The following is a 24,185-nucleotide window of genomic DNA, read 5'->3' on the forward strand; positions in this document are numbered from 1 at the left end:
TATTTTTTTTTTTCCTTTTCTTTTTTTCGAACGAACATATGTGTATATTATAATAGGTATAAACACATGTACAGGTCATATCTTTTTTTTTTTTTTTTTTGCCCAAATTTTTCCTAATTAGTAAATATGTGCTCCATAGAAGTAGTCATATTCCGTGTGTTATTAAAAATAACAACAGGAAAGTAATCAACAAAAATGGGAGCGTTATGTTTTACGTATAATTCGTAATTATGTTCTGTTTGCATTTTAAGCGAATTATTCGAGTTTACCCCATATTGTTCAGTTTCGTTCTACTTTGCCTTTTTACTCCGCTTCGTTCTACTTTGCCTTTTTACTCCGCTTCGTTCTACTTTGTCTATTTACTGCTCTTCGTTCTACTTTGTCTATTTACTGCTCTTCGTTCTACTTTGTCTATTTACTGCTCTTCGTTCTACTTTGCCATATTTTAATTTATTTTAAACCAGCACATGTTCCTACATTTGCCGTTTATGTGGAGCACTTGTTGGGACTTTAAAAAAAAAGAAAAAGAAAAGTGGAGGGTGTTTACTTGTACCCCAGGAGCTGTAGCTGAGTGAAGATGTTGCACATATCTTGAAAAGAAGACAAGGAGGAATTGTCAAAGACTTTTTTTGTTTCATCCTTAGATATTGTATAAGTAACAGTTTTAATATTTTTATCGACATAATATAAATGCAATTTTCTTTTTGTTATACTGTCTCTCATAATGTTATATCTACATATACCAATTAAATACCAGGAGGTTTTATAAACCTGTGTGTGCAAAAGGATGTAGTCTTCTAATATAGATTTGGCATAGTGAATCGTCAGCTGTTCATCAGTAATATACTTATGAAATGAAAAAAAAAGAATATTGTCTTTGTTCTCGTCTCCCACCGTTCCGTCTATCACGTTGCCTATCTGTCCTTCCCTTGTTCTCTTGTTGTATATATACATATCATCCACATTTTGAATGGACTCACTAAATTTATCCTTGTTAGTAGTGTAATAATCCCCTTGTTCTAAGGATACAACGTATATTCTTGAAAAACTTTTATTTATATCATCGTCTTTTTTTATATATTTATTTGTAGCTGCTTTAACATTTTGCACTCCTTTTGTATCTGTAAATAATAAAATGCTATATTCACTGTTCATATAAGAATGTTTTTCTTTTTCTTTTATATCTTCTGCAAAGGAAATTGTTTTATCCAAAGCAGCAAGTAAATTATTTATTTCTGATGATTTTTGTACTATGTCAATTTTGACATTTCCAGCATCGATATATTTATATAAATTTATTAGAACATTATTATTTGAATAATGGACTACATAATATTTATTATAAGGGAAGAAAATATTTTTTTTTAAATATTCAAAAACAATTTTTTTTTTTGATGACATGAAGGAATTAAAAAAAAATGCATCATCAATTAAAACTATTGTAATAATACTAATAATATTTTTGTCAAAAAGTTTTTGTGATATTGATTCATAATTAATTGGAAATACTTGTTTATACGTTTTTTGAAAAGTAAATTTTTCAAAAGACTCTGAGGGGGCTGTTTTTGCAAAAAAATTTGCATTATTTTGAAAATTAGTTAAAAAGGGTTGGTATATATTATGACAATTAACAGCTTTAAATAAAAGAAATAAATGAGATTCATATTTTTCATATTTTTTTAATACTGAAACTAAGTCATTTATGCAAGGAGTTTTTGCATTATGCGTTAGTACCTTTTCTACATCAATATGCATAATTTTTTTAACGTTCCTTGGATTATTTTTTATGTCTACTTCGAATAGCAAATTGAATTCCTTTACTTCTTTTGGAATTATTAGCGGAAATTGTATTGTAGAATGTTTGTTAGATGATTTGTATGAATTCATTTGGTATATAATATGTTTTTCTTCCGCTTTATTTGAGCATTCATGAAAAACCAAATTGTAACAGGAGGTATACATAAAAGCATCACATGTATCAGTGAGTTGTACCTTTGTCGAAGTTTTTCCGCTAATAGGAATACTGTTAGTAGCAGAAGAAGGAGGAAGGAATGTCAACTTGATGTCGATCTCTTTCTCATCATAAATGAATAAATCCAAATAAAAGATATATTTATTATCTTCCACTTTTTCTTTATAATATAAATTACTTATATATATTTTTTTATTCTCTATAGGATAAACAAATAAAGTCTGTGCCTCCTTTACATATTTACCTTCTTTATTTAAACAACTAAGAGTACATTTCCAGTATTCATTATTTTGATACTTCTTTACATCTATTGCAAATTGTATGACATCATTGTTTTTTATTAAATTTGCTTCAATCTGTAATTTGTGTTCATCCTCTTCTACCGGTTTGTATAGAGAGTTTGGTAATATTAAACTGTGGTTGTAAATGTTTAGTCTGTTTTCACTCTTTGTAATGGCGGACGTAAACCTGTGAATAGATTGAAGCTCAACTAGGCATTTGTTAAAAATATGCCCTATTGAGAAATTCAGTTTGAGGCTTAGGACCAGCGGGTTTTCCAGCAAACCGTGGGCGTTCATCGGCTGCCGTAGGAAAAAAAAAAAAAAAAAAAAAAAAAGTAAAAGAAGCCTCAAAAAAGAAGAAAGGCACGTGAATGCATAGGATCGTAAATTTTTTTTCTTTCTGCCAACAGGACTGAGAATTTGCTCATCTGGTATTTCATCATTTTGGCATCGTATCATTTTTTCGGTATCTCTCTGGCCTTTTTTTTGATCCATCTTAGGTCTATTTTTGGCCTTTTTTTTTTTTTTTTTTTTTCTTAAACGCGTTATTACCTCCACCTTGAGGGGAATCAAACGAGGGGTAGGAGACACAGCTATGTGGGATTTTACCCAAGTGATGTTGTCCGAAAATTTGTCTACGAATCTGTTTATAAAATTTTTGGAGCATACGTCATGTGATACCCTTTCTAGTATTTCTTTGTGTTCCTTGCTCATAGAAAAGTTGACAGTATCAACTGTGTAAACATTAATTATCCAGTTTTTTTCACTTTCCAGATCGATCAAGGGGTTGTTAATATTTTCAATGAGCACTTCCAATTTACCACTTATCTCCTTCAGTGGGTCAAACAAGGAAAAGATACATGAATAGGGAATTATACGCGCTCATTTTATTGTATGTATGAACATGTGTATGTATGTGTTTGCGCGCGTATACATGTCCATATGTATATGTACGCACAGACTTGTATATCAATGTGGGAAACCCTTTGTTGTAGGGCAATGCATATTTTCAAAGAAAAGCACCTCATTCCTTTTCGATCTCAAGAGAAATTTATGACTTCTAAACGTGTAAGAGCACTGTTCAAAAGGATTTGCTTTTATATTTAAGCACGGATTTTCAAAATTTGCATTGAAGCAGGAATTAGAGTAGCATAAATCTATTGGAAGCTTTATGCTGATCATTACTTTGTCTTAAAAAAGGGAAACAGGAGGGGAAACATACTTGCACAAATGTGTACATATGCACGGATGTATGTAAGTATATATATATATATATATATGTATGCGCATGTTCATTTGCATGCACAAGCCCATTCATATTCACTTTCACCTTCACATGCCGAATTACATGAGCATATTTATATGAACAAGTTCATATTCTTTAACTTTTAACCAGTTTTCAAGTCCGCCGCAATTTGATCCAAGTTCATCTGAATAGTATAAGTCGAGTCATGTGCTCCGAAAAATGTCTTACTTGCACTTAGTTGAACATGGAAACTTTTCCTCATATCTTGAACTAAATTTAGGAGCTTCAAAGAGTAAACAAATATTTCGAAGAAAATTTCCATTCGTTGGGGCATACACCCGTGCAGCATAGGCCCAAATGAGGACGCATGTAAGTACGTATGCTAGTATTTACATGTGTTAGTAGTTACGTATATATGCATGTACGTATGTTCGTATTTACGTATGTTAGTATTTACATATATTAGTATTTACATATATTAGTAGTTACGTATATATGTATGTACGTATGTTTGTATTTACATATATTAGTAGTTACGTATATATGTATGTACGTATGTTTGTATTTACGTATGTTAGTATTTACATATATTAGTAGTTACGTATATATGTATGTACGTATGTTTGTATTTACGTATGTTAGTATTTACATATGTTAGTATTTACATATGTTAGTATTTACATATGTTAGTAGTTACGTGTATATGTATGTACGTATGTTCGTATTTACGTATGTTAGCATTTACGTATGTTTGCATTTACGGACGTTTGCATTTACGGACGTTTGCATTTACGGACGTTTGCATTTACGGACGTTTGCATGTGAGTACATTTACTTACCTCCGCATTAGTGGCACTGCTACAGTAGAGCAAGAAGAGATTGCTGTGTGCACTTTGCTGTAAAAATATTTCTGCTATCTTGTCAGAGTAAATTGTACATACTTGATTTCCTTCATTAGAAGCATTTCTTTCGGCGATCGACAGAATCCTGTGAAAAATTTTATTACAAAATATGTACATAAGACAGGTCTAACAGGTGGTAGTTGTTGCTGCACTTTATTTAACCACCCGTTGTGCTCTATTTTTTAGATAAAATTTTATACTTTATATTTCGTATTTTATATTATGTGCTCTTTATATTTCATTTTTATTTTTTATTATTCATTTTTCATTTCTATTTTTATTTTTCATTTCTATTTTTATTTTTCATATTTATTTTTTTTCTTTATTTTGTTCCTTCTATTTCGTATGTTTAATATTTTGTCTTATTGCTTTCTTGCAAGCTGACCAAACCCCATCGGGACTTAGCCCCTCCTTTGAAATTTCGACAGATATCTTTAGCAAATAATTTGAGGGGTATATTGTTCCCTCAATGGGAAAAAAGTTTTCTATTAAAAGTGATAAGGAAGTGGGAAAAATATGACTACCGGGGTTTTAAAAAAAATAAAAAATAAAAACATGAGCTTGGACAGGAGCATGAACACACATAAACATGAATATACGTAAACATGAACATACATAAACATGAACATACATAAACATGAACATACGTAAACATGAACATACGGAAACATGAACATACGTAAACATGAACATACGGAAACATGAACATACGTAAACATGAACATACGGAAACATGAATATACGTAAACATGAACATACGTAAACATGAACATACGGAAACATGAACATACGTAAACATGAACATATGGAAACATGAACATACGTAAACATGAACATATGGAAACATGAACATACGGAAACATGAACATATGGAAACATGAATATACGTAAACATGAATATACGTAAACATGAACATATGCATAAACAAATGGAGGGAAAAAACATGCGAACGGGGAAAGGCTCATATGTTTAATAACTTAAAGATTTTTCCGAAAAGTCATATTCTGGTGGCACAGTTTTAGTGATCTCTTTATTTTTAAAAGGGTGTCTATGAATTTTAAATTTTTTAAGTTCGTCAGTGGTCAGCTTTAATAGATACATTTTTGATGTTATAAGATAATCACAGGAGTCTAAGGGTGGAAGAAATGTCGTTTTTGCATCATTTAAAAAATGGAGAAAATAAGCATTCGTTGCACGTCCATGTTCGGGGTCATATAGACTGGAATACGCATGTACACATATACATGCACATATGCATATACATACATACGTACATATATACATATACATACATATACACATATATATATACATACATATACACATATATATATATACATACATATACACATATATATATACATACATATACATATACACATATATATATATATATGTATTTTTTTTTTTTTCCTGCATTGTTGCATTCCTTGCCTTTTTCTTTCATTCCTGTCCTGTTCAGATGAATTTCCACATTTTCATTCACCGCATTTGTTTCTTCTCTTTTAAATAGAAGTATTTGTAAGTTTTCTTAAGCATTTTCCCAAAATTGGTAAAATGGGAAATATATGAGTTGCTTTCTTTTTACATGAGTGCGCAAACACATACATACATACATACACATGTACACGTGCAGGTGCAGGTGCGTACTTTAATACTTGCGTACGACTGCCTATGCAACAGACGGAAAGGGAAAGTATTACTCGCAGGTATCAGTGATGTTAAGAAAAATTCCTTTGCAGTTTTTTTGGTGTTGAACTTTAAAATTATATCTATTTCAAACTTTTTGACGGTGCTTTTTCTTGTGTGCACCTTTGAAGAAAGAGAAATATATTTTTACGTTTTTAAAGTTCCAGTATACTACTAATTTAAAGATATGTACTCTTTATTTGGTGTAGTTTGGTGTGACGAAATGTATATATATATATATATATATATATTTATTTATATATTTATTATTTTTTTTTCTTATTGTTCATTAATATTTTACCCTTTTCACGTCTTTGAAGGTGAAAACAAAATTGTCATCATAGATGGAAATAACATTTTTAATAAAATGTATGTACAGGTAGGCGCATAAAAATAGGAGTTTCATTTTAGGAAGTAATATATTTTTTTTTTTTTTTCTATTTCTATTTCTATTTCGAGAGTATTCTACTGTATGAAAAAAACAAGGCCGTACGTTTTGTGCATATATATATATATTACTACTACCTTGTGTACACGTGTATTTTCATTTAAACAAGTTTAAACTTGTTTAAGCTGTTCGGTTGAGCTAAAGTGAAAAATGAAGATGCCTCACGCGTTACTACTACAGGCATAATAGAGCAACACGTGCTTTTATTCCTATATACGTCTTTTAGTTCGTATTTACCCTTTTTATATTTATTTCTATTTATTCGTTTTTACGCCTTTTCCTTTTTCTTTTTTTTTTTTTTTCTTATTTAAATAGTCAGATAGACGATAACTTTTAATATTATACAAATGAGGCTCCATTTGAAGTTACGTAAAAAAATATAATGAATACATGTTTCTACAAGGCATTTGGAGAATATGACATGTAATAAGGACAGTGCATATTATGAATATTTTACCTAATTTTCATATTGTATAATTTTTATTTTGTATAATTTTCATTTTGTATAATTTTTATTTTGCATTTTTCATTTTGCATTTTTCATTTTTCACTTTTCATTTTTCATTTTCACTTTTCATTTTTCATTTTCACTTTTCATTTTTCATTTTCACTTTTCACTTTTTATTTTTCATTTTCACTTTTCATTTTTCACTTTCCATTTTGCACTTCTTTCAGTGTGCAGTATGAGGTGTTAATAACTGTTTCCTTCTCGCACATTCAAGAAAAAAAAAAAAAAAATTTTAAGTTCAAAGAATAGATTATCCTTGTATTTTTACATTTTTATTCGAATCATAGACAATAGTATGCAAAAGATATGCAATAAGGCATGCGAATAAAGAGAAATTAAAATGAAATTAAATTGAAATTAAAATGAAATTAAATTGAAATTAAAATGAAATTAAATTGAAATTAAAATGAAATTAAATTGAAATTAAAATGAAATTAAATTGAAATTAAAATGAAATTAAATTGAAATTAAATTGAAATTAAATTGAAATTAAAATGAAATTAAGATGAAATTAAAATGAAATTAAGATGAAATTAGATGGAAATTAAAATGAAATTAAATTGAAATTAAAATGAAATTAAAATGAAAGCAAAATGAAATTAAATTGAAATTAAAATGAAAGCAAAATGAAAGTACAATAAAAATAATTTTACCCATTAATGCATGCGCCTTACTATGAAGGTAGCTCACATATGAGCACACATATGTATATAAACACAGACTGCATATATTCCCATTCCAGCTAAAAAAGGAAGGGGATTATATAACAGCCCCCAAGTATAAAGAATAAAAGTCGCTTTATTATTTTTAGCATTTAAATGTGTTGTTGTAGGATTTTCTTTTTCAACCAAGTTAAAGAAACTATGATTAAGGACTTCTGTAAATATTTTCAATGAGGGACTACTAGTGCCAAAACTATGCGTACAAAAGAATATACATATATTATGTAGTATATGTATGTATGCATTTATAAGGGCGTAAAAAGCACCAAACCTTTGTCATTCCCTTTTCAAGGAATTTTTTTTTTTTTTTTTTCGAGCTCATCGAACATTTGCATACACAATAGGAGCAAAATTCGGAATAAAAATTTTTCAAATTTTTTTGTACTTTTTTAAAGAAGGTGTGAGTGAAGAAGCGCATACACCTTTGCCTTTAAGTGCTTTTGAATTGTTTCGTCGCTTCAGTTCTTTTTGTTCGTTTTGTTCGTTTTGTTCCTTTTAGTTATTTTGTTATTCATTCATTTTATTATTGTGTTATTCATATATTTTATTATTTTGTTATTTTGCATTTTTAATATTGCGCGCTTGAGCGGCACTTTGGAGTGAGGATTGTTTTATTTTTTTGTTCCCTTAAATTTGCGGAAAAAGGGAATACCTACTCGGGAATGAGGATAGGTGTGTTCGGTCATATATACATATACACATACGTATACATATAAACACGTACGTACATACACAAACACGTACGTACATACATAAACACGTACATACACACATACTTATACCCGTTCTTAACGCGCGCAGTGGTCTTCTGTTTAACATCATATGCGCATATATTTGTATGGCTCTGTGCGTAGGCTTAAAGGATCCTATAGGTATATATGAAAAGCCATCCTAGTGTACGGGAAAAAATATACGCGAAATTATTTTTAAGAAGGAAAGGGGAGGGAATAGAAGAGGAGGAATGTGTAGACATTAACAGGGTGGTAGATAAAAATATTGAGCAACTAAACTGTAGTTTGAATGAAAAAGAAGTAATTCAAAAAAAGTGGATAAATATATTAAAAAGAAATGCAAATAAATATGGCAAGGTTTCTGAAGGAAATAAAATAAAAATATATAATGATGGATTTTCTGCATTTAATAATATTTTAAAATGTATTGATAAAAGTAAAAAGAGGGTATGGTTTGAAACATATATATTTGATGACTCCAAGTTAGCTGAAAAAGTTGTTAATAGTTTATGTAATGCATCAAGAAGAGGATGTGATGTGATTTTATTGGTTGATTATATAGGAAGTATAAAAATGAAAAACAAATGGATAAAGAAATTGAGGGAGAATAATGTTCATGTTATATTCTTTAATACCTTTTTAAATTCCTTTTTAAATATGCTACCTATATTTTTTCGTGATCATCGGAAAATTCTTATAGTTGATAATGCTGCTTATTGTGGTTCAATGAACGTTTCAGAGAATGTTATTCCGGATGATATCTTTTCTGTTTGCGACAACGAGGAACAGCAGAATGGAGAGGAAGATGTTGCACAACGGATGCAACTGCATGAGAAGGGAAGAGACAAGGATAACAATAGCGAAGGTAATGGTAGAAGTAATGGTAGAAATATAAGGAGATGCCTCGAATACTACGACTTGCATATAAAGTTGAAGGGTCCTGCAGTGAAGGACTTAGCAGATGTGTTTATAGACTCTCTAAGGATGTCCAATACATCAATTACTCGGAGTCCTATTGAAAAACAGAAAAAATATGTAAATGATGAAGATGAACCATGTTATGTACAAATACTAGAGTCGAATGTCCTTAGAAAAGTAAAGTCTATACAAGGTACATTTGATTATGTTTTGAGAAATGGAGCATCCAATAATATTTATATTACAACTAGTTACTTTCTACCCCCAGGGTTTTTGAGAAGAGCTTTATATTCCTGTTTGCACAATGGGGTACATATATCGTTTCTTTTTTCGGGTAATTCGGATATACTAGGTGATGTACCAGCAACGTATTACATAATAAAGAAACTGCTCAAAAAATTTCATAAACTGGAAAATGCAGAGGGAGATATGGCACACACGGGGGATAACAAATGTGGTAAGGGAAACTGCAACTACAGCTGCAACTACAACTACAACTGCAACTGCAACTGCAACTGCAACTGCAACTACAACTGCAACTACAACTGCAACTACAACTGCAACTGCAAATATAACTGTAACAGGAAAGACTGCGAGAATTTCAACCACGATAGGAATAAAAAACTGACAAATTATGTTCTACATATACATAAAAATATGCACTTTGAGAATTTTATAAAATATGTAAAAAAAAAAAAAAAATTGGGTGAACATATATTCTTAAGGAACAAAAAAAAAGGGACTAGCCAATTTTTTTTTTTTCAAAATAAACATTGCCACGCAAAGAACTTAGTAGTTGACAATTTGTGGTGTGCTACTGGATCCTTTAACTGGGACCGATTTTCCTCAAGACGAAATTTAGAAGTTATGGTTTCCATTTTTGATAAAAAAATTTGTGATAAATTTATTAATGAACATAAAACAAAAGTTAGAGAAAACAGTATTGAAATTACTCTATCACATATACTCAATCGGAATATTTTTCAAATTCTGTTTAGCTTTTGTGCTTATCATTTAGGCAAATTGTCAGGGAAAAATATTTTTGATGGACTTTCTAACAACAGCAAAAAAACTGTCCTACGAAAAGCCATCATCAACAAGTACTTAACTGACAACTGCATTGAGAACGTTTCACTAAGTATGATGTGGGGATTTTAGAACACTTGTCATTAGGAAGAAAGGGAACGGGAAAGGGAAAGAGAACTGGAAGCATTCTATTGTACTGTATTACAATGTACTGTATGATATGGAGGTGTGCAGTACACGTAGCACTACTTCCCGACCGGAAAAGGGTGCTGCATATAGCACATGGATTTCTTTTGGACCTGTAACAAAATATGGCTTACTTACTTTTCCCAAGAATGCCACTTTTAAAAATTGCTTAAATTGTCAATAAAGATAGGGTATAATTGAATGGAAATTTTTAATTGACGAATAACAAAAAAGGTAAAGTTAAAAACTGGAAGCAGTCAAATGGATGAAACAGTTAATGAGAGGGGTATATAATTCAGTGCGACAAAAACAAAACAAAATAGTGTTAAGCAAAACAGAGTACACGTTAAAAAACTGTAAAAACAGGAGCACACGCGCATGCGTATGGTGCGTGCAAAAAAAGGTTCAAGCAAATGTACAGACATATAAACCACCATTATAAAGTTAATAAATCTTACGAGTTTACACTTTTTGCAAGGGTCATTAAATCAGTCCGCAATCGAATATTTTCAATTAATGTTTCCTCCATTATTTTTTTCATCTCATCGTACGTTAGTTTATTGTTAAAGATGCTGAACCGGTTGTCTAACCTGAGGAGGGAGAAAAAAGGTAAAAAAATTATAAAAAATAAAATGATAGAATGAAAAAAGAAAAAATAAACTAGTAGAATGAAAAAAGAAAAAATAAAATAGTAGAATAAAAAAAGAAAAAATAAAATAGTAGAATGAAAAAAGAAAAAATAAAATAGTAGAATGAAAAAAGAAAAAATAAAATAGTAGAATGAAAAAAGAAAAAATAAAATAGTAGAATGAAAAAAGAAAAAATAAAATAGTAGAATAAAAAAAGAAAAAAAGTAGACATAATGAACACATGCATAAGCATAGACAAGAGTAAACAACTGAGCACTTCGAGATGAGTGCACGATGGACCGATACGAGTTAATTATGAAACGTAAACCTAATTATAATGTGCAGCGGACAACGGCATGTTGTGTGCATATGTATATATATATATATATATGTTTGTATGCATGTATGTATGTTCCCTTTGCGTGTATGCAATGGCTAGCACAGGACGCCTACCGAAAGTGTTCTTCCGACAGCGCGTGTTTCTTTATCAAATGGGAAATGATTTTGCTCTTCCTATTTACATCTTCTTGTAGTAAGAGTTGATCTTCTTTAAGTTTTTCAATTTCTTGTGAAAGAAAAATTATTTCGTTCAAAAGATCATGTATTTTTAATGATGATGCATCATCACGTGGAGGTTTCTTATCATAACTGATAAAATTATCATCAGGATTGTTCATATTTCTAAATTTTTCTAAAATAATACGATATTTCTTATGGATTATTTCATTTTGTGTAATTTCACGTAATAGTAATTTTTGGGTTTCCCGCAGTCGCTCATTGGTGTTACTCTGCTTCTTCAATGAAAGAGATTTACATTCTTGTAAAAGTAGTTTATAATAATTAATTTTGTTAACAAGTTCTTCCTTATGAAGGTTGTCATAGTCTGATAGATTAGAGTTCATGTGATTAGCTTTTTTCGATATATTATTATTAGCATTTTTGGTGGGAAGGGGGGCCTTCTTTGTTATGCATTCATCATCACTGTTGACAATTACCATTTCGTTTGTTTTGCATATGGTTGGACTCCTTTCCTTTACATCGTCTTTTAGTGAACACTCCTGTGTAGTTCGAAGATTAGTTCTTCGATTGTTGTTCCTAAAGCTGCTGCTGCTTAACTTGGTGTACTGCTCACACGTACATCCCTTGCTCAAAGGTTGGGCGTAATTTGGGGTAGCATCCCTTAGTTTATATAACTCTATTAGTATATTAGGGGTTTTCCCCTTCGTCGTATTCAACTTGGTCGACTTCCACATGGACGACCTCCACTTGGTTACCCCCCACTTTAACATTCCTTTCTGCATCCGATTGCTTCTATAACTGCGCAGAAACACCTTAAAATGGTTTGTAAGTTTTTTCTCCTTTTTTCTTACGTCATGCAATACAGTTTTGTGCATATAAACATCTTGCTTTGTAAGCTGCAAACGTTCGAAGTATATATTTACTTTATCTTCAAGTACTTTTATTTCTTTTTTTAATTCTGTACACGTGCATGTTTGTTTCCTTAAGGTATCCTCTAAGCATCTTATATAACATTTTAATTCAAAATTTTTTTTCATATGTATTATTTTGTCTTCCAACATATTGTGCATGTTTTGTTTTTCTACTTGTAATCTTCTTATATCCTTATCCATAGAATTAATTTTTTCATTTAAGTAATTTGCCTGGTCACATATATCCATATCATTCTTTATACATGAGAACTGTTTTGATAGTTGTAGCAGTTGGTTTGTCTGTCTCTCATTTATATCACTTAGCATTTTTTCCTTTTTCTTCAACTCGGCTATTTCACCAACATACTCTTCTTTCAACATGTTTAAGTAGTTCAAGTTATTTGCATCTCTGTTGCAGTATATTAGTATACGAAAGAGTTCTTTCATATCGTTCATCAGTAGCTCGAAGAGCATGCTGGCACATGTGATGCGGTCATCATTCACACGGTTTGCATCATTTGCATCATTTACGTCGGTTACACGATCTACTTCTTTTACATCATTCACTTTTTTCACACGATTTACTTCCTTCACACCGCTCGCATCGCTTGCATCGTTCCTGGCGGATCCACGTCCACGCTGCTTCCTCAACGCTACTATCGTTTCTGCTATATGGTTATATTTATCATTAACTAAGTTATAACTTACATTATTTATTATTTTTTCTTGAAATTCTGCTAAAAACATTTCACCAAGGAAGAATTCTGTTACAACTGCTGCATCTTTTTTCTCTTTTGTTTTGATTTCTTCCTTTCCTTCTAATTCCTTCATATTATTTCCTTCACACGCTTCGTATTCATCCCAATTCGAAATTGATATGACATTGTTCATGTGGACGTTCTTTTGAGTTATTTTCCTCTCCGATGTATTTGTTTTTTCAGGTAAGTTTTCTACAATTGCGTTGCACCGGTTGAAGCGATTGCTCCTACCACTGCTGCCAATTTTATCACTGTCTCTACTTCCTTGTTTACTATACTTGTTACACTCATTATTCTCATTATTCTCATTATTCTCATTATTCTCATTATTCTCATTATTCTCATTATTCTCATTATTCTCATTATTCTCATTATTCTCATTATACTCATTATTCTCATTATTCTCATTATTCTCATTATACTCATTATTCTCATTATTCTCATTATTCTCATTATTCTCATTATTCTCATTATTCTCATTATACTCATTATTCTCATTATACTCATTATTCTCATTATACTCATTATTCTCATTATTCTCATTATACTCATTATTCTCATTATTCTCATTATTCTCATTATTCTCATTATACTCATTATTCTCATTATTCTCATTAGTCCCACTGGATGGAATTACTGCACTTCTTTTCTCTTCTTCCCTTTTGTGCATTCCCACCCCACTGCTTATTTCTCTTGTGCTACCTACCCCTTCTCGTTCAGTACGACTGTATTTACAAGCCTTTCTTGTGTCGTTACAAGTATTGCTTACTTGTTTTCCTGGTTCATTATTTTCTTCTTTTTCCTGTACACATTCATGATTCTGTACTTGATCTGTTCTTTCCTTCTTTGTTTCTCTTTCAAAGCACGTTTCATTGTTGTATTCGCTTAGGGTACATTTGACATTACTGTTGTGCATCTTATATTTGGATCTGCTATTACCTTTGGACGTGTGCTTAGTCTTTGCTTTCTTATTATTACGGTCATACTCACACCATGCATTGCTATCATCTGTGTTGACATTGCATTCATTATCACAGCATACACTGCCATTGCTTCCACGACAATGCTGATTCTTACTCCACTTTTCTTCATTTTTTAGCTCCTCGTATAAAATTTTTTCTTGAATGAACTCCCTTTTTTCCACATGCACTTCATCCCACTTTGTTAGTTTATTTTTTGAGTATGACAAATCTATATCTGACCCTGAGTTATAACTCATATTTTTCTTTTCTTCTAATATGAACGAATCATTTTTTTGGTTCCTTAGTAGTAGTTTACTGTTTAGTTGATCCAAAATTTTCTTCTTTGCTTGGTCTATGTCAAGTAAAAATTTAAGCATAACGTGCGCGTATGTCTACGTGGGAAATGGGAGGAGGTGGAAGAGGGGAATGGTTACCTGAACTTGTGCTACACGTACATACGCGCACATACACGTACACATGCATAGAAACACACACACATATATATACATATATATATATATATATATATTCATATGCACATATATATTTAAACTCCCGCATGTACAAGGTACTTGCAAAGGTACACACACACACGTACAGGTGCATACATTTATATATACAAGTACGTATACATATGTAAGTACATGTGCATGCTTATCCTTTTTTAGAGGAAAAAGGCAAAGAGAATAATATTTCATACGGTATATCATTTGAAAGAAAGATAAAACATCATCATTGTGTCAAAAAAAAAAAAAAAAATGCGACGCAAGAAATTTTTAATTTTTTAAAATTAACAAAATAGCGTTTAATGAAAGGTTCAAAAAGGGTTAATGTAATATAACTTTCAGAAAGTGGGGGGGGGAGGAAAAATAAAATAAAATAAAAAAAAATAAAATAAAAATAAAATAAAATAAAAATAAAATAATATAAAATAAAAATAATATAAAATAAAAATAAAAATAAAATAAAATAATACTCTTCCTAATTTTACTTATTAATAATACCTACAGATTTTTTTAATTACTCAAAAAAAAAAAAAAAAATTATTCTTCTAAGAATAAAAGAGAAGTAGATAGAGAAAGTGTAAATGAGAAGGCGAATGAGTATGAGAATGAATACGAATATGAAGAGTTAAAACGAACAGGGAGAGAAGAATATTCCCTCAACGTTGATAATACACATCAACATTATCGACATAGTGGAAATTAAATTTATAACACAACTTAGCAGATTGTTCGGATTAAGCTAAATTTAAAAGTATAATACCACAAAAAAGAATTTTTTTTTTTTTTCTTTTTTTTACATAGTATGCGCTCTTAAATGATTTAGAGTGTTTTAATGCAATGGTGAAGTAGTCATGTCAAGTGAACAAATTACCATAGTGTCAATGAACCAATGTGGCACTGTACCATTTTGACGTTTTGCTAATTTAGGAGAGCAATTGGAAAGAATAAAGATTGAGCAAACACGAGAAAAACTAAATTCTTGGAAGATTTCGTCTTCCTCCCCCCATCCCCGGCTTTCGTTCGTATTAATATTAGTTTTTGGAGAAATTTTTTTTTTTTTTTAAATTGTTTTTTCTGTTCTTCTATCGTGATATATTTTTTTTTATACCGTTTCGTGAAAAACATCTCGTATTGTTTATGAGTGTAAAATGTCTAAAAGTAGAATAAAGAAAATTTTAATATGTACCTTTTTTCCATTTATATGAAAACCAAAGAATGCGTTATTGGCTCGTTTATATAGTATGTATATATTTCATTTAAAGCATGTAAGAGGGTATGTGTAACGGTTAGACAAAATGTGGATGTTGCACTAAAATGAGATATTCAAAAAGGTCTAAAAAGGTAAGAAGATGACAAGTTAAAATATCAAAAAATTAAAAATTAAAAATTAAATATTAAAAATTAAATATTAAAAATTAAATATTAAAAATTAAAAATTAAGTATTAAAAATTAAAAATTAAAAATTAAGTATTAAAAATTAAAAATTAAAAATTAAATATTAAAAATTAAAAATTAAATATTAAAAAGCTAAATAATTTAATAATTAATTAATTAATCAGTTAATTATATAATTAAATTATCAAATAATCCAGAAAACTTGAAGAAAGAAGGGCGCACCCCCTCCCCATTTTGTATTTTCTTAAAACTTGCACTTGATCAAAATGTAGATTATGCTTGAACAGAAGAAGGATAATATGGTTATAGGACACTCGTAAAAATGAGAAAAAGAGATTCATTCAAATTTTCTAATAAATGCAAAGTGTAACTTGAATCTGTTTCTTATATCATTTTATTCTTTTTTTTTTTTGCTTTTATTTGCTCTATTTTTCATTTGGTTAAATACTGTTTGCACACACAGCGTCCAAAGGAGTACTGGGAAAAAAGGGGGAACTGTCGAAAATTAGTAAAATGCTCATATAACAAGGAATGGACTATGATGCAGTAGGATCTCCTAGTTCCTTTGCATTACTTGCATCCACGTATTTTATAGGAGTGTTTCCTATATACACGCCAGAGTATTTCACTATTTTATTATTTTCCGTTTGTTCGTTTATATGTGCTGTGAAGCTTAATAGTCTTGCAAGAAAATAGAGCGGTGGTAAGTATTCTAGTGAGATGTCTAGTAGGTGGAATGTTAGAAGAGTATAATAATAGCTAGATGCATATTTTTTTTTATTTTTTAAAAAAAAGTTTTCAATATCTATAAAATGAGTTAATATATCTACATTAGCCTGAGAAGTCATCCTACAATAATTTTCTAAATATTTTTTTAAAATTGCATTTTTTTTAAAAAAAAATTTATTATTATAAAAAAATAAATTCATGTTACTAATCTGCGATAAAATCTTATCCTTTTCGTACTCTGCTTTATCCTTAGAGGGTAACTTTACACTCAACAAGGAACGAAATGCTGTGTGTAAATCTATTTTTTTAAAAGTGTCTATGTAAAATGTAACAGCGTATAGAAATATATTAAAGTGGTTATCTTTGCTCACATTATATAGCATTCTTAATAAAAAAGTTTTTTCATTAATGCCATTTTCACATATCAGCATTAACAAAATGGTAAGAACTTTTGTTTTTTCCTTTTTCATTGAGTCGTATAACTCTAATGAAGTTTTTTTCACGTGCTTAATCTCTCTCTGTCCACTTTTCATCTTCCCCTTTTCTTTATCGTATGCATCTTTTTCTGTGCCATTTTTTGAAATCCCTTTCTCATTATTTGCGAAATTTTCAATAATAAAAGAACACAAGCTCTCAACTTTTATATTAGAAATATTTGAAGAAGTCCATTTTTTAGAATTAAACAAGTATATTAATTTTAAAGAGTATGCTAAAATTTCATAATAGCCCAAATTTATATCATTGTTATATTCATTTTGTAAAGATAATATAAGTAGACATACTCTTATTAATTCAAGAGGGTTAGAGCATTGTAAATTTTCCATTATTTTACATACTTTTTTCTCTTCATAAGAGTGAAAAGCATTTTCAAAATAACATTTCCTTTCATATAATTCCTTTGATGTTGGCAATCTTTTATATAGAAAAAGAAAAATTATTTCGTCGAACGTAGCATATTCACACAACTCATGTATGTTCAATCCTCTGTAAAAAATACCTAATATTTATTGAAGCAATTTCATACATATGTTTATGTATTTATTGTTGTAGAGAAACTGTATTTACGCTGCAGAAAAATGTCTGCTTTTAATGCGCTCAAGTGTACACATAAGGATTTATTGATCGTACGGAAAAATACATATTTGCATAAACGGGCATGCATTATGGTGTACAGGATGCAGGACTCTCTACATACATTTTTTAGCAGTGAACCTAAGTCGCTCTGTCGAACTGAATCTACATCCATATCTCTTAATCCTTCTTTCATTTTTTAATAACCTTTGAGCTCAAAGAAAATTTCCGTTTCTAGCAAAATATGAGGAAGCGTTTGCTCGCACCATCCTTTTATTTTCTCTCTTTTATTATTATTACAAAAATACCTTTTTTCAAAAAAAAAAATATTTTTTAAAAAAGCAAAATTTTTCACATGTAAAAAAGTAAATTTTCTTTTTATGTTATTCATCGTACAAGGGGGAAGGTGAAAAAAAAAAAAAAAAAAAAGGAAAAAATAAATTTAATGCTTGACAAAAATAAAAACATGTAAAATAAAAAGACTACTATATATAATATTTCATAAACGCACATGAGTCATTTCAAAAATTTTGAGATTAAGAAATACTGCTTGCACTTTAGTTCCATTTTCAAACTATATATAACCTATAAAAAACGCAGTAAATAAATTACAAATGGGACGGTGGGAAATTGGCAAAACATATGCACCCAATAAACAATAAATGCGATAGCGCAGTTGAGTATGCATTATGTATACATGTTGTTCGTACGTGTGTATCCACGTATGCACGCACGTATATATATACGCACATATACATACATACATATATACATACATACATACGTATATACATACATTTATACATACGTATATACATACATTTATACATACATTTATACATACATTTATACATAAACATATGCATAATTAAAATTTTTTAATCGCTTAATTTTTAATTCTCATTTCTGAACTTTCAACTGCGAGTAAAAGCTGCATCTCTCAACTTTTAAATGCCTTCGAAGAAAAAAAAAATTAATAATTTGTGATAGATTTGATTAATTTTTTTTTTTTTTTTTACCTTTTAAAACTGCCTTGTATAACATCCTTTTTCTTTTTCTTTTTCTTTTTCTTTTTCTTTTTCTTTTTCTTTTTCTTTTTCTTTTTCTTTTTCTTTTTCTTTTTCTTTTTCTTTTTCTTTTTCTTTTTCTTTTTCTTTTTCTTTTTCTTTTTCTTTTTCTTTTTCTTTTTCTTTTTCTTTTTCTTTTTCTTTTTCTTTTTCTTTTTCTTTTTCTTTTTCTTTTTCTTTTTCTTTTTCTTTTTTCTTTTTTCTTTTTTTTGCGTAGTATATAACATTCATCATTTGCTTCTTACCTCATTAATTCTAAAAATTAAAATGCAAAGAATTCGACAAAATTGCGTTATGAGAATAATGTATGTATACACGTATATATATATATATATATATGTATATGTATATGTGTGAATATATTTATATGAATGTTTATATGTGTGCTCTCATATGTAATTACAAAAGGGCGACAGTTCTGAACAGTTCAGGTGCATTTTTTTAAAGCACTGTGAGAAATTAAACGCGTTTTAAATCTTTTTGCAAAGATAAAAGTTTATACTTCTATGTAGTATGGAAATTAGCCAAAACGTATATAACTGTGTGAAAACCTTTTAAACGCGTATAAATTTGTTTTGAATTAATTGTTGTACATAATATATTTGTCATATGCAAGTGTAAGTTGCTTTCTACTTACAACTTGTTTAGTTCATCAACAATTTCACATTTTAAAGAAAACAATTACTTGTTTTGCACATAAATAAATAAATATATATATATATATATATATATATATATATACACATATATGTACGTATACGTATATATATATACGTTTGCATCTTTAGGTAATTTTTATTATTCCTTTTAAAATAATAGCCTTTTTACTATTTTTGTTGTAAAATATGAGAGAAGTTCTTATGTAATTATTCCGTACAAAAAAAAAAAAAAAAAAAAAAAAAAACTGATTACATAAGTTATTATATACATACAATTGTGCGTTTGAATACCCAAAAGAGAAATAAATCCTTTTTTTAGTTTCTTCTTGTATGTTTTTTAAAATTATACATAAGATTGTAACAACTATTTGACAAAATTTTATTTGTTTTGCTTTCTATTTTTAAAAGAACAAAACAAAAAGAAACATAGTTTATTTTTTTTTTTTATGTAATTTAGGTTTTTATTTATATACATATATTTATTTTATGAACACGTCATACTTTTTTATTTAACTTTTAAGATTTGATAGGTGTTGTTAATATATTAATTATTAATAAATATATAAAGAAGAAAACTTTTTTTTTCCTTTTTTTTTTTTTTTTTTTTTTTTTTTTTTTTTTTGGCTTTATTTAAAAATTGAGTAGATCGCAGCTTTACATATATATAATATATATATACATACACACACGCACGTATATATATATGTTTGTGCTTATATATTTATATTCATAATTTTAAGATTTAATTTAAAATACTTTTTCACTTCTCCATTTGCGCATTAGCAATTTTAATTTGATTGGTTTTTGTAATTACAAAAAATTACGACTCGTTCCTACTTTTTTAGGAAGATCGAAGGTGTATGAAAAGTTATTTGGGGAGTTTATGTTAAAAAAGAGCTAGATTAAGAAACAATTTGTACACTTATATACGTGTTTATTTAGGCATATAAATAATAAATTCGTTTATATATATATATATCCATATAAATTTTTATATGCACAGACACACACACACACACACACACACACACATACATACATATATACATACATACACGTTTATAAATAGATACAGCATTTCCAACATTTTCATCCGCGTAACATAATACTAATAATTTTTTGTCAGAAAAATGGATTTACTTTTAGCTAAAGCAATTTGCATATTTGCGTTTGTTTCAGTTGCAACATTCGGATGTTCTATACCATATTTGATAGGATTGTTTGGACAGAAACAAAATATTGAACATGAAAAAAAAGTAAAAAATATCCTTTCTAATTTGAATTGTTTTGGTTCTGGTTTTATTTTTTCAATTGTTATGTTCCATTTGTTACCAGAAACAATCATGATTGTAAGTTCACATAAGGACATCGTTATTTTTAACACATCTGATGCTGATATGAAAACACTCTATATCTTTTTTTTCGTATTTATTGGTTTCTGTGTGCAATTAGCATTAGAATATGTTCTACCAGTTGATAGTAATTATTGCTGTGTTGCTAATGATGACGTGAAGTCCATGTTGAATGATAATTTTTCCAAGTAAAATTTGAACAAGTAGAATATTCCTTGAGGAGATATACATGCGCAAAGATGAATATAATGCATTTATTTTTTTCTTAGCTATTTATAGTTTTTCCAAATTCACGTGAATTGTTTATAGTTTTTCTTAATTTATGTGAACTGCTCATAATTTTTCACATTTTTACCTCAACTGTTCATAATTTTGTATTAATTTTTTTTTTTTTTTTTTTTTTTTTTTTGTGATTATGTGCCTTTTTCAATTTGCCTTTTTAATTCCATTGTGTATTTAATTATTTTATTGTAGAACGTTAGTAAAGGGTAAAAAGGATTCCATTAATATCGATATGCATAGTGTGGTAAGAAAACACCTACATATTTTCGTTATTTTTTTATATTATCAGGTGCACTATGCTACTAGAGATATTTGTATATTTCATCTTTTTTCAATGAAATAAATGTTTGTTGCTAATTGTACGTTCATTTATGTTTTGCAATTGAATATGAATAATACCATATTAACTCATTTTCTTCTTTTTTTTTTTTTTTTTTTTTTTTTTTTTGAAGAGTGTCAATGAAGATAAATATCATCATGCATGTGATAGTGAGCATTTCAAGAAAAAACAGAATTTCTCACAATTTTTACACGTCCTAACATTGCAGTCATTTTTCTTAACAGTATCCTTGGCTGTACATTCGTGCAATGAAGGTAAGGATAAAGGAAAGAAAGAGATTAAGTGTAACTACATTGTTACAAGATCACATGGCAGATTGCTCATTTTTATGTAGTGCGTGATATTTTGTGTGTAAGTATGCATGTGTGTATCTATATATACGTAACATGTAATTATTTTTACCCACTTTTCCGCCTTTAGGAATGATCGTAGGAATGTCAGATGACGTGCATTTTGTTTTTATAAATTCGTTTTGTATTTTATCACACAAGTGGATAGCAGGAGTTACTGTGGCTCTTTCACTAAATCAGAACAACATAGTAATTTTTTTTTTTTTCTGAATAGTTATGTATTATGTATGTTGAAGGGTTTTTATTTATTCGTATATACAATTGTATATTTATCTGTATATATAATTGTATATTTATCTGTATATATAATTGTATATTTATCTGTGTATTTAATTGTATATTTATCTGTATATTTAATTGTATATTTATCTTTATATTTAATTGTATATTTATCTGTATATATAATTGTATATTTATCTGTATACTTAATTGTATATTTATCTGTATATTTAATTGTATATTTATCTGTATATTTAATTGTATATTTATCTGTATATATAATTGTATATTTATCTGTATATTTAATTGTATATTTATCTTTATATTTAATTGTATATTTATCTGTATATATAATTGTATATTTATCTGTATATTTATTTGTATATATAATTGTATATTTATCTGTATATTTAATTGTATATTTATCTGTATATTTATCTGTATATTTAATTATATATTTATCTGTATATTTAATTGTATATTTATCTGTTTATTTTTTTATTTGTATTTATTTGTTTATTTGTTTAATTTATTTATTTATTTTATTTATTTATTTTTTTATTTTTTTCATCTTGCACAACTCTTATATGTTTTAATGTTTTCTCGTCATTTGGTTTTCATATTTGACATCATTTTCCCATTCTTGTAGAGCAAAAATCTCAAGACAATATTGTTAGTAATTTTTATATTCTCTTCGCCCCTAGGAATAATATTAGGTCACTTGATACAGTCATCAGGTGGGGACGATAAGCAAATTTGATTTAATTTGATTTGATTTGACTCATTTCAATATGTTTTAATTTAATTTGATTTAGTTTTATTTGATGTAGTTCAAATTAATTTAATTTGACTTCAATTTGTTTAAATTTCGTTTAATTTTAATTTTAATTTTAATTTTAATTTTTTTTTTTTTTTTTTACAACCTGAGAATTTGCATGTTCATTTATTTCCTGCATTTATTTATAGGTGAAAAATTAACATGTATAATCAATGCAATTTCCATTGGATCGTTGCTTTTCATTGGATGTGAGGTAAATTAGCTAAAACGACAACAAAATAGGGGCAGTTTTGTGTGTATAATGAGCACGCTGAAGTACATGTGTGCATATATACATGTGTACAATATACATATGTGCAATATACATATGTGCAATATACATGTGTGCAATATACATGTGTGCAATATACATGTGTGCAATATACATATGTGCATACATACTTATGTGCATACATACTTATGTACATACATACATACATATATATATATATATATATATTGGCTCATTTTTGAGAATTAGTTCGGCTAGTAAATTGATCCCTTATCGTTCAGCACACACACACATATGTGCATGTGCATGATTTTTCTTGTGATTGTTATTATATGTGTTTCCTCCAATTTTCATTTCCATTCTCAGATTTTGCTAAATGAAATAAAGCAGAAGTATAGCAGAAAAGTTAGGCTTACAAAATGGCTCAGCTTTTGTTGTTCGTGCGTAATTGCATTTTTTTTAATTATAGCCACTGTGCGCATTGCTCCACATCATCATCATTAGCTTCATCCATTTTTACCCAAAAAAAGGAATACACACAGGCGAATTTATGTTTATGTTTTGGTATGCATACCTATTTGCACCTGTTAAGGGTTATATATGTGTGCATATATATACGCATGTATACATACATACGAACAAATACATGCACAATGTTTCGTTAATTTCTGTAATATTTATTTTAAATAAATGCAAAGAAAAAAAAACCTTTCCTTTACGGAAATGAGTTACATATTGTTTGCTTATGGAGAATAT

At 28.6% G+C, this 24,185-nt stretch overlaps 4 protein-coding genes and 1 pseudogene across 5 annotated transcripts; 2 read left to right on the plus strand and 3 right to left on the minus strand.

Annotated features, from left to right (window-relative positions):
* Positions 1-543: 543 nt before the first annotated feature.
* On the minus strand, positions 544-6,497 carry MKS88_003870 (uncharacterized protein; the record flags this gene model as incomplete). Its single annotated transcript, XM_067217001.1, has 9 exons — positions 544-2,553; positions 2,662-3,084; positions 3,277-3,443; positions 3,647-3,782; positions 4,339-4,486; positions 4,787-4,886; positions 5,380-5,532; positions 6,106-6,214; positions 6,393-6,497. The coding sequence occupies 9 exons, from the start codon at positions 6,495-6,497 to the stop codon at positions 544-546; spliced, it is 3,351 nt and encodes a 1,116-aa protein (XP_067072679.1).
* A 2,150-nt stretch (positions 6,498-8,647) lies between these two features.
* On the plus strand, positions 8,648-10,576 carry MKS88_003871 (mitochondrial cardiolipin synthase; the record flags this gene model as incomplete). Its single annotated transcript, XM_067217002.1, has 1 exon — positions 8,648-10,576. One exon carries the CDS (start codon positions 8,648-8,650, stop codon positions 10,574-10,576), a length of 1,929 nt encoding a protein of 642 aa, XP_067072680.1.
* Positions 10,577-11,084: 508 nt separating this feature from the next.
* On the minus strand, positions 11,085-14,786 carry MKS88_003872 (uncharacterized protein; the record flags this gene model as incomplete). The annotated part of the gene is made up of 2 exons (XM_067217003.1): positions 11,085-11,220; positions 11,713-14,786. The coding sequence occupies 2 exons, from the start codon at positions 14,784-14,786 to the stop codon at positions 11,085-11,087; spliced, it is 3,210 nt and encodes a 1,069-aa protein (XP_067072681.1).
* Positions 14,787-16,847: 2,061 nt separating this feature from the next.
* On the minus strand, positions 16,848-18,307 carry MKS88_003873 (citrate synthase-like protein; the record flags this gene model as incomplete). Its single annotated transcript, XM_067217004.1, has 2 exons — positions 16,848-18,037; positions 18,253-18,307. 2 exons carry the CDS (start codon positions 18,305-18,307, stop codon positions 16,848-16,850), a joined length of 1,245 nt encoding a protein of 414 aa, XP_067072682.1.
* Positions 18,308-20,967: 2,660 nt separating this feature from the next.
* MKS88_003874 lies at positions 20,968-23,933 on the plus strand (annotated as a pseudogene). The gene is made up of 7 exons: positions 20,968-21,377; positions 21,664-21,715; positions 21,924-22,095; positions 22,232-22,350; positions 23,030-23,117; positions 23,347-23,411; positions 23,796-23,930. Coding segments are annotated over exons 1-7 (1,041 nt in total).
* The last annotated feature ends 252 nt before the right edge of the window (positions 23,934-24,185 follow it).

Source organism: Plasmodium brasilianum, chromosome 11, assembly GCF_023973825.1.
Source record: "Plasmodium brasilianum strain Bolivian I chromosome 11, whole genome shotgun sequence".
Classification (NCBI taxonomy): domain Eukaryota; phylum Apicomplexa; class Aconoidasida; order Haemosporida; family Plasmodiidae; genus Plasmodium; species Plasmodium brasilianum.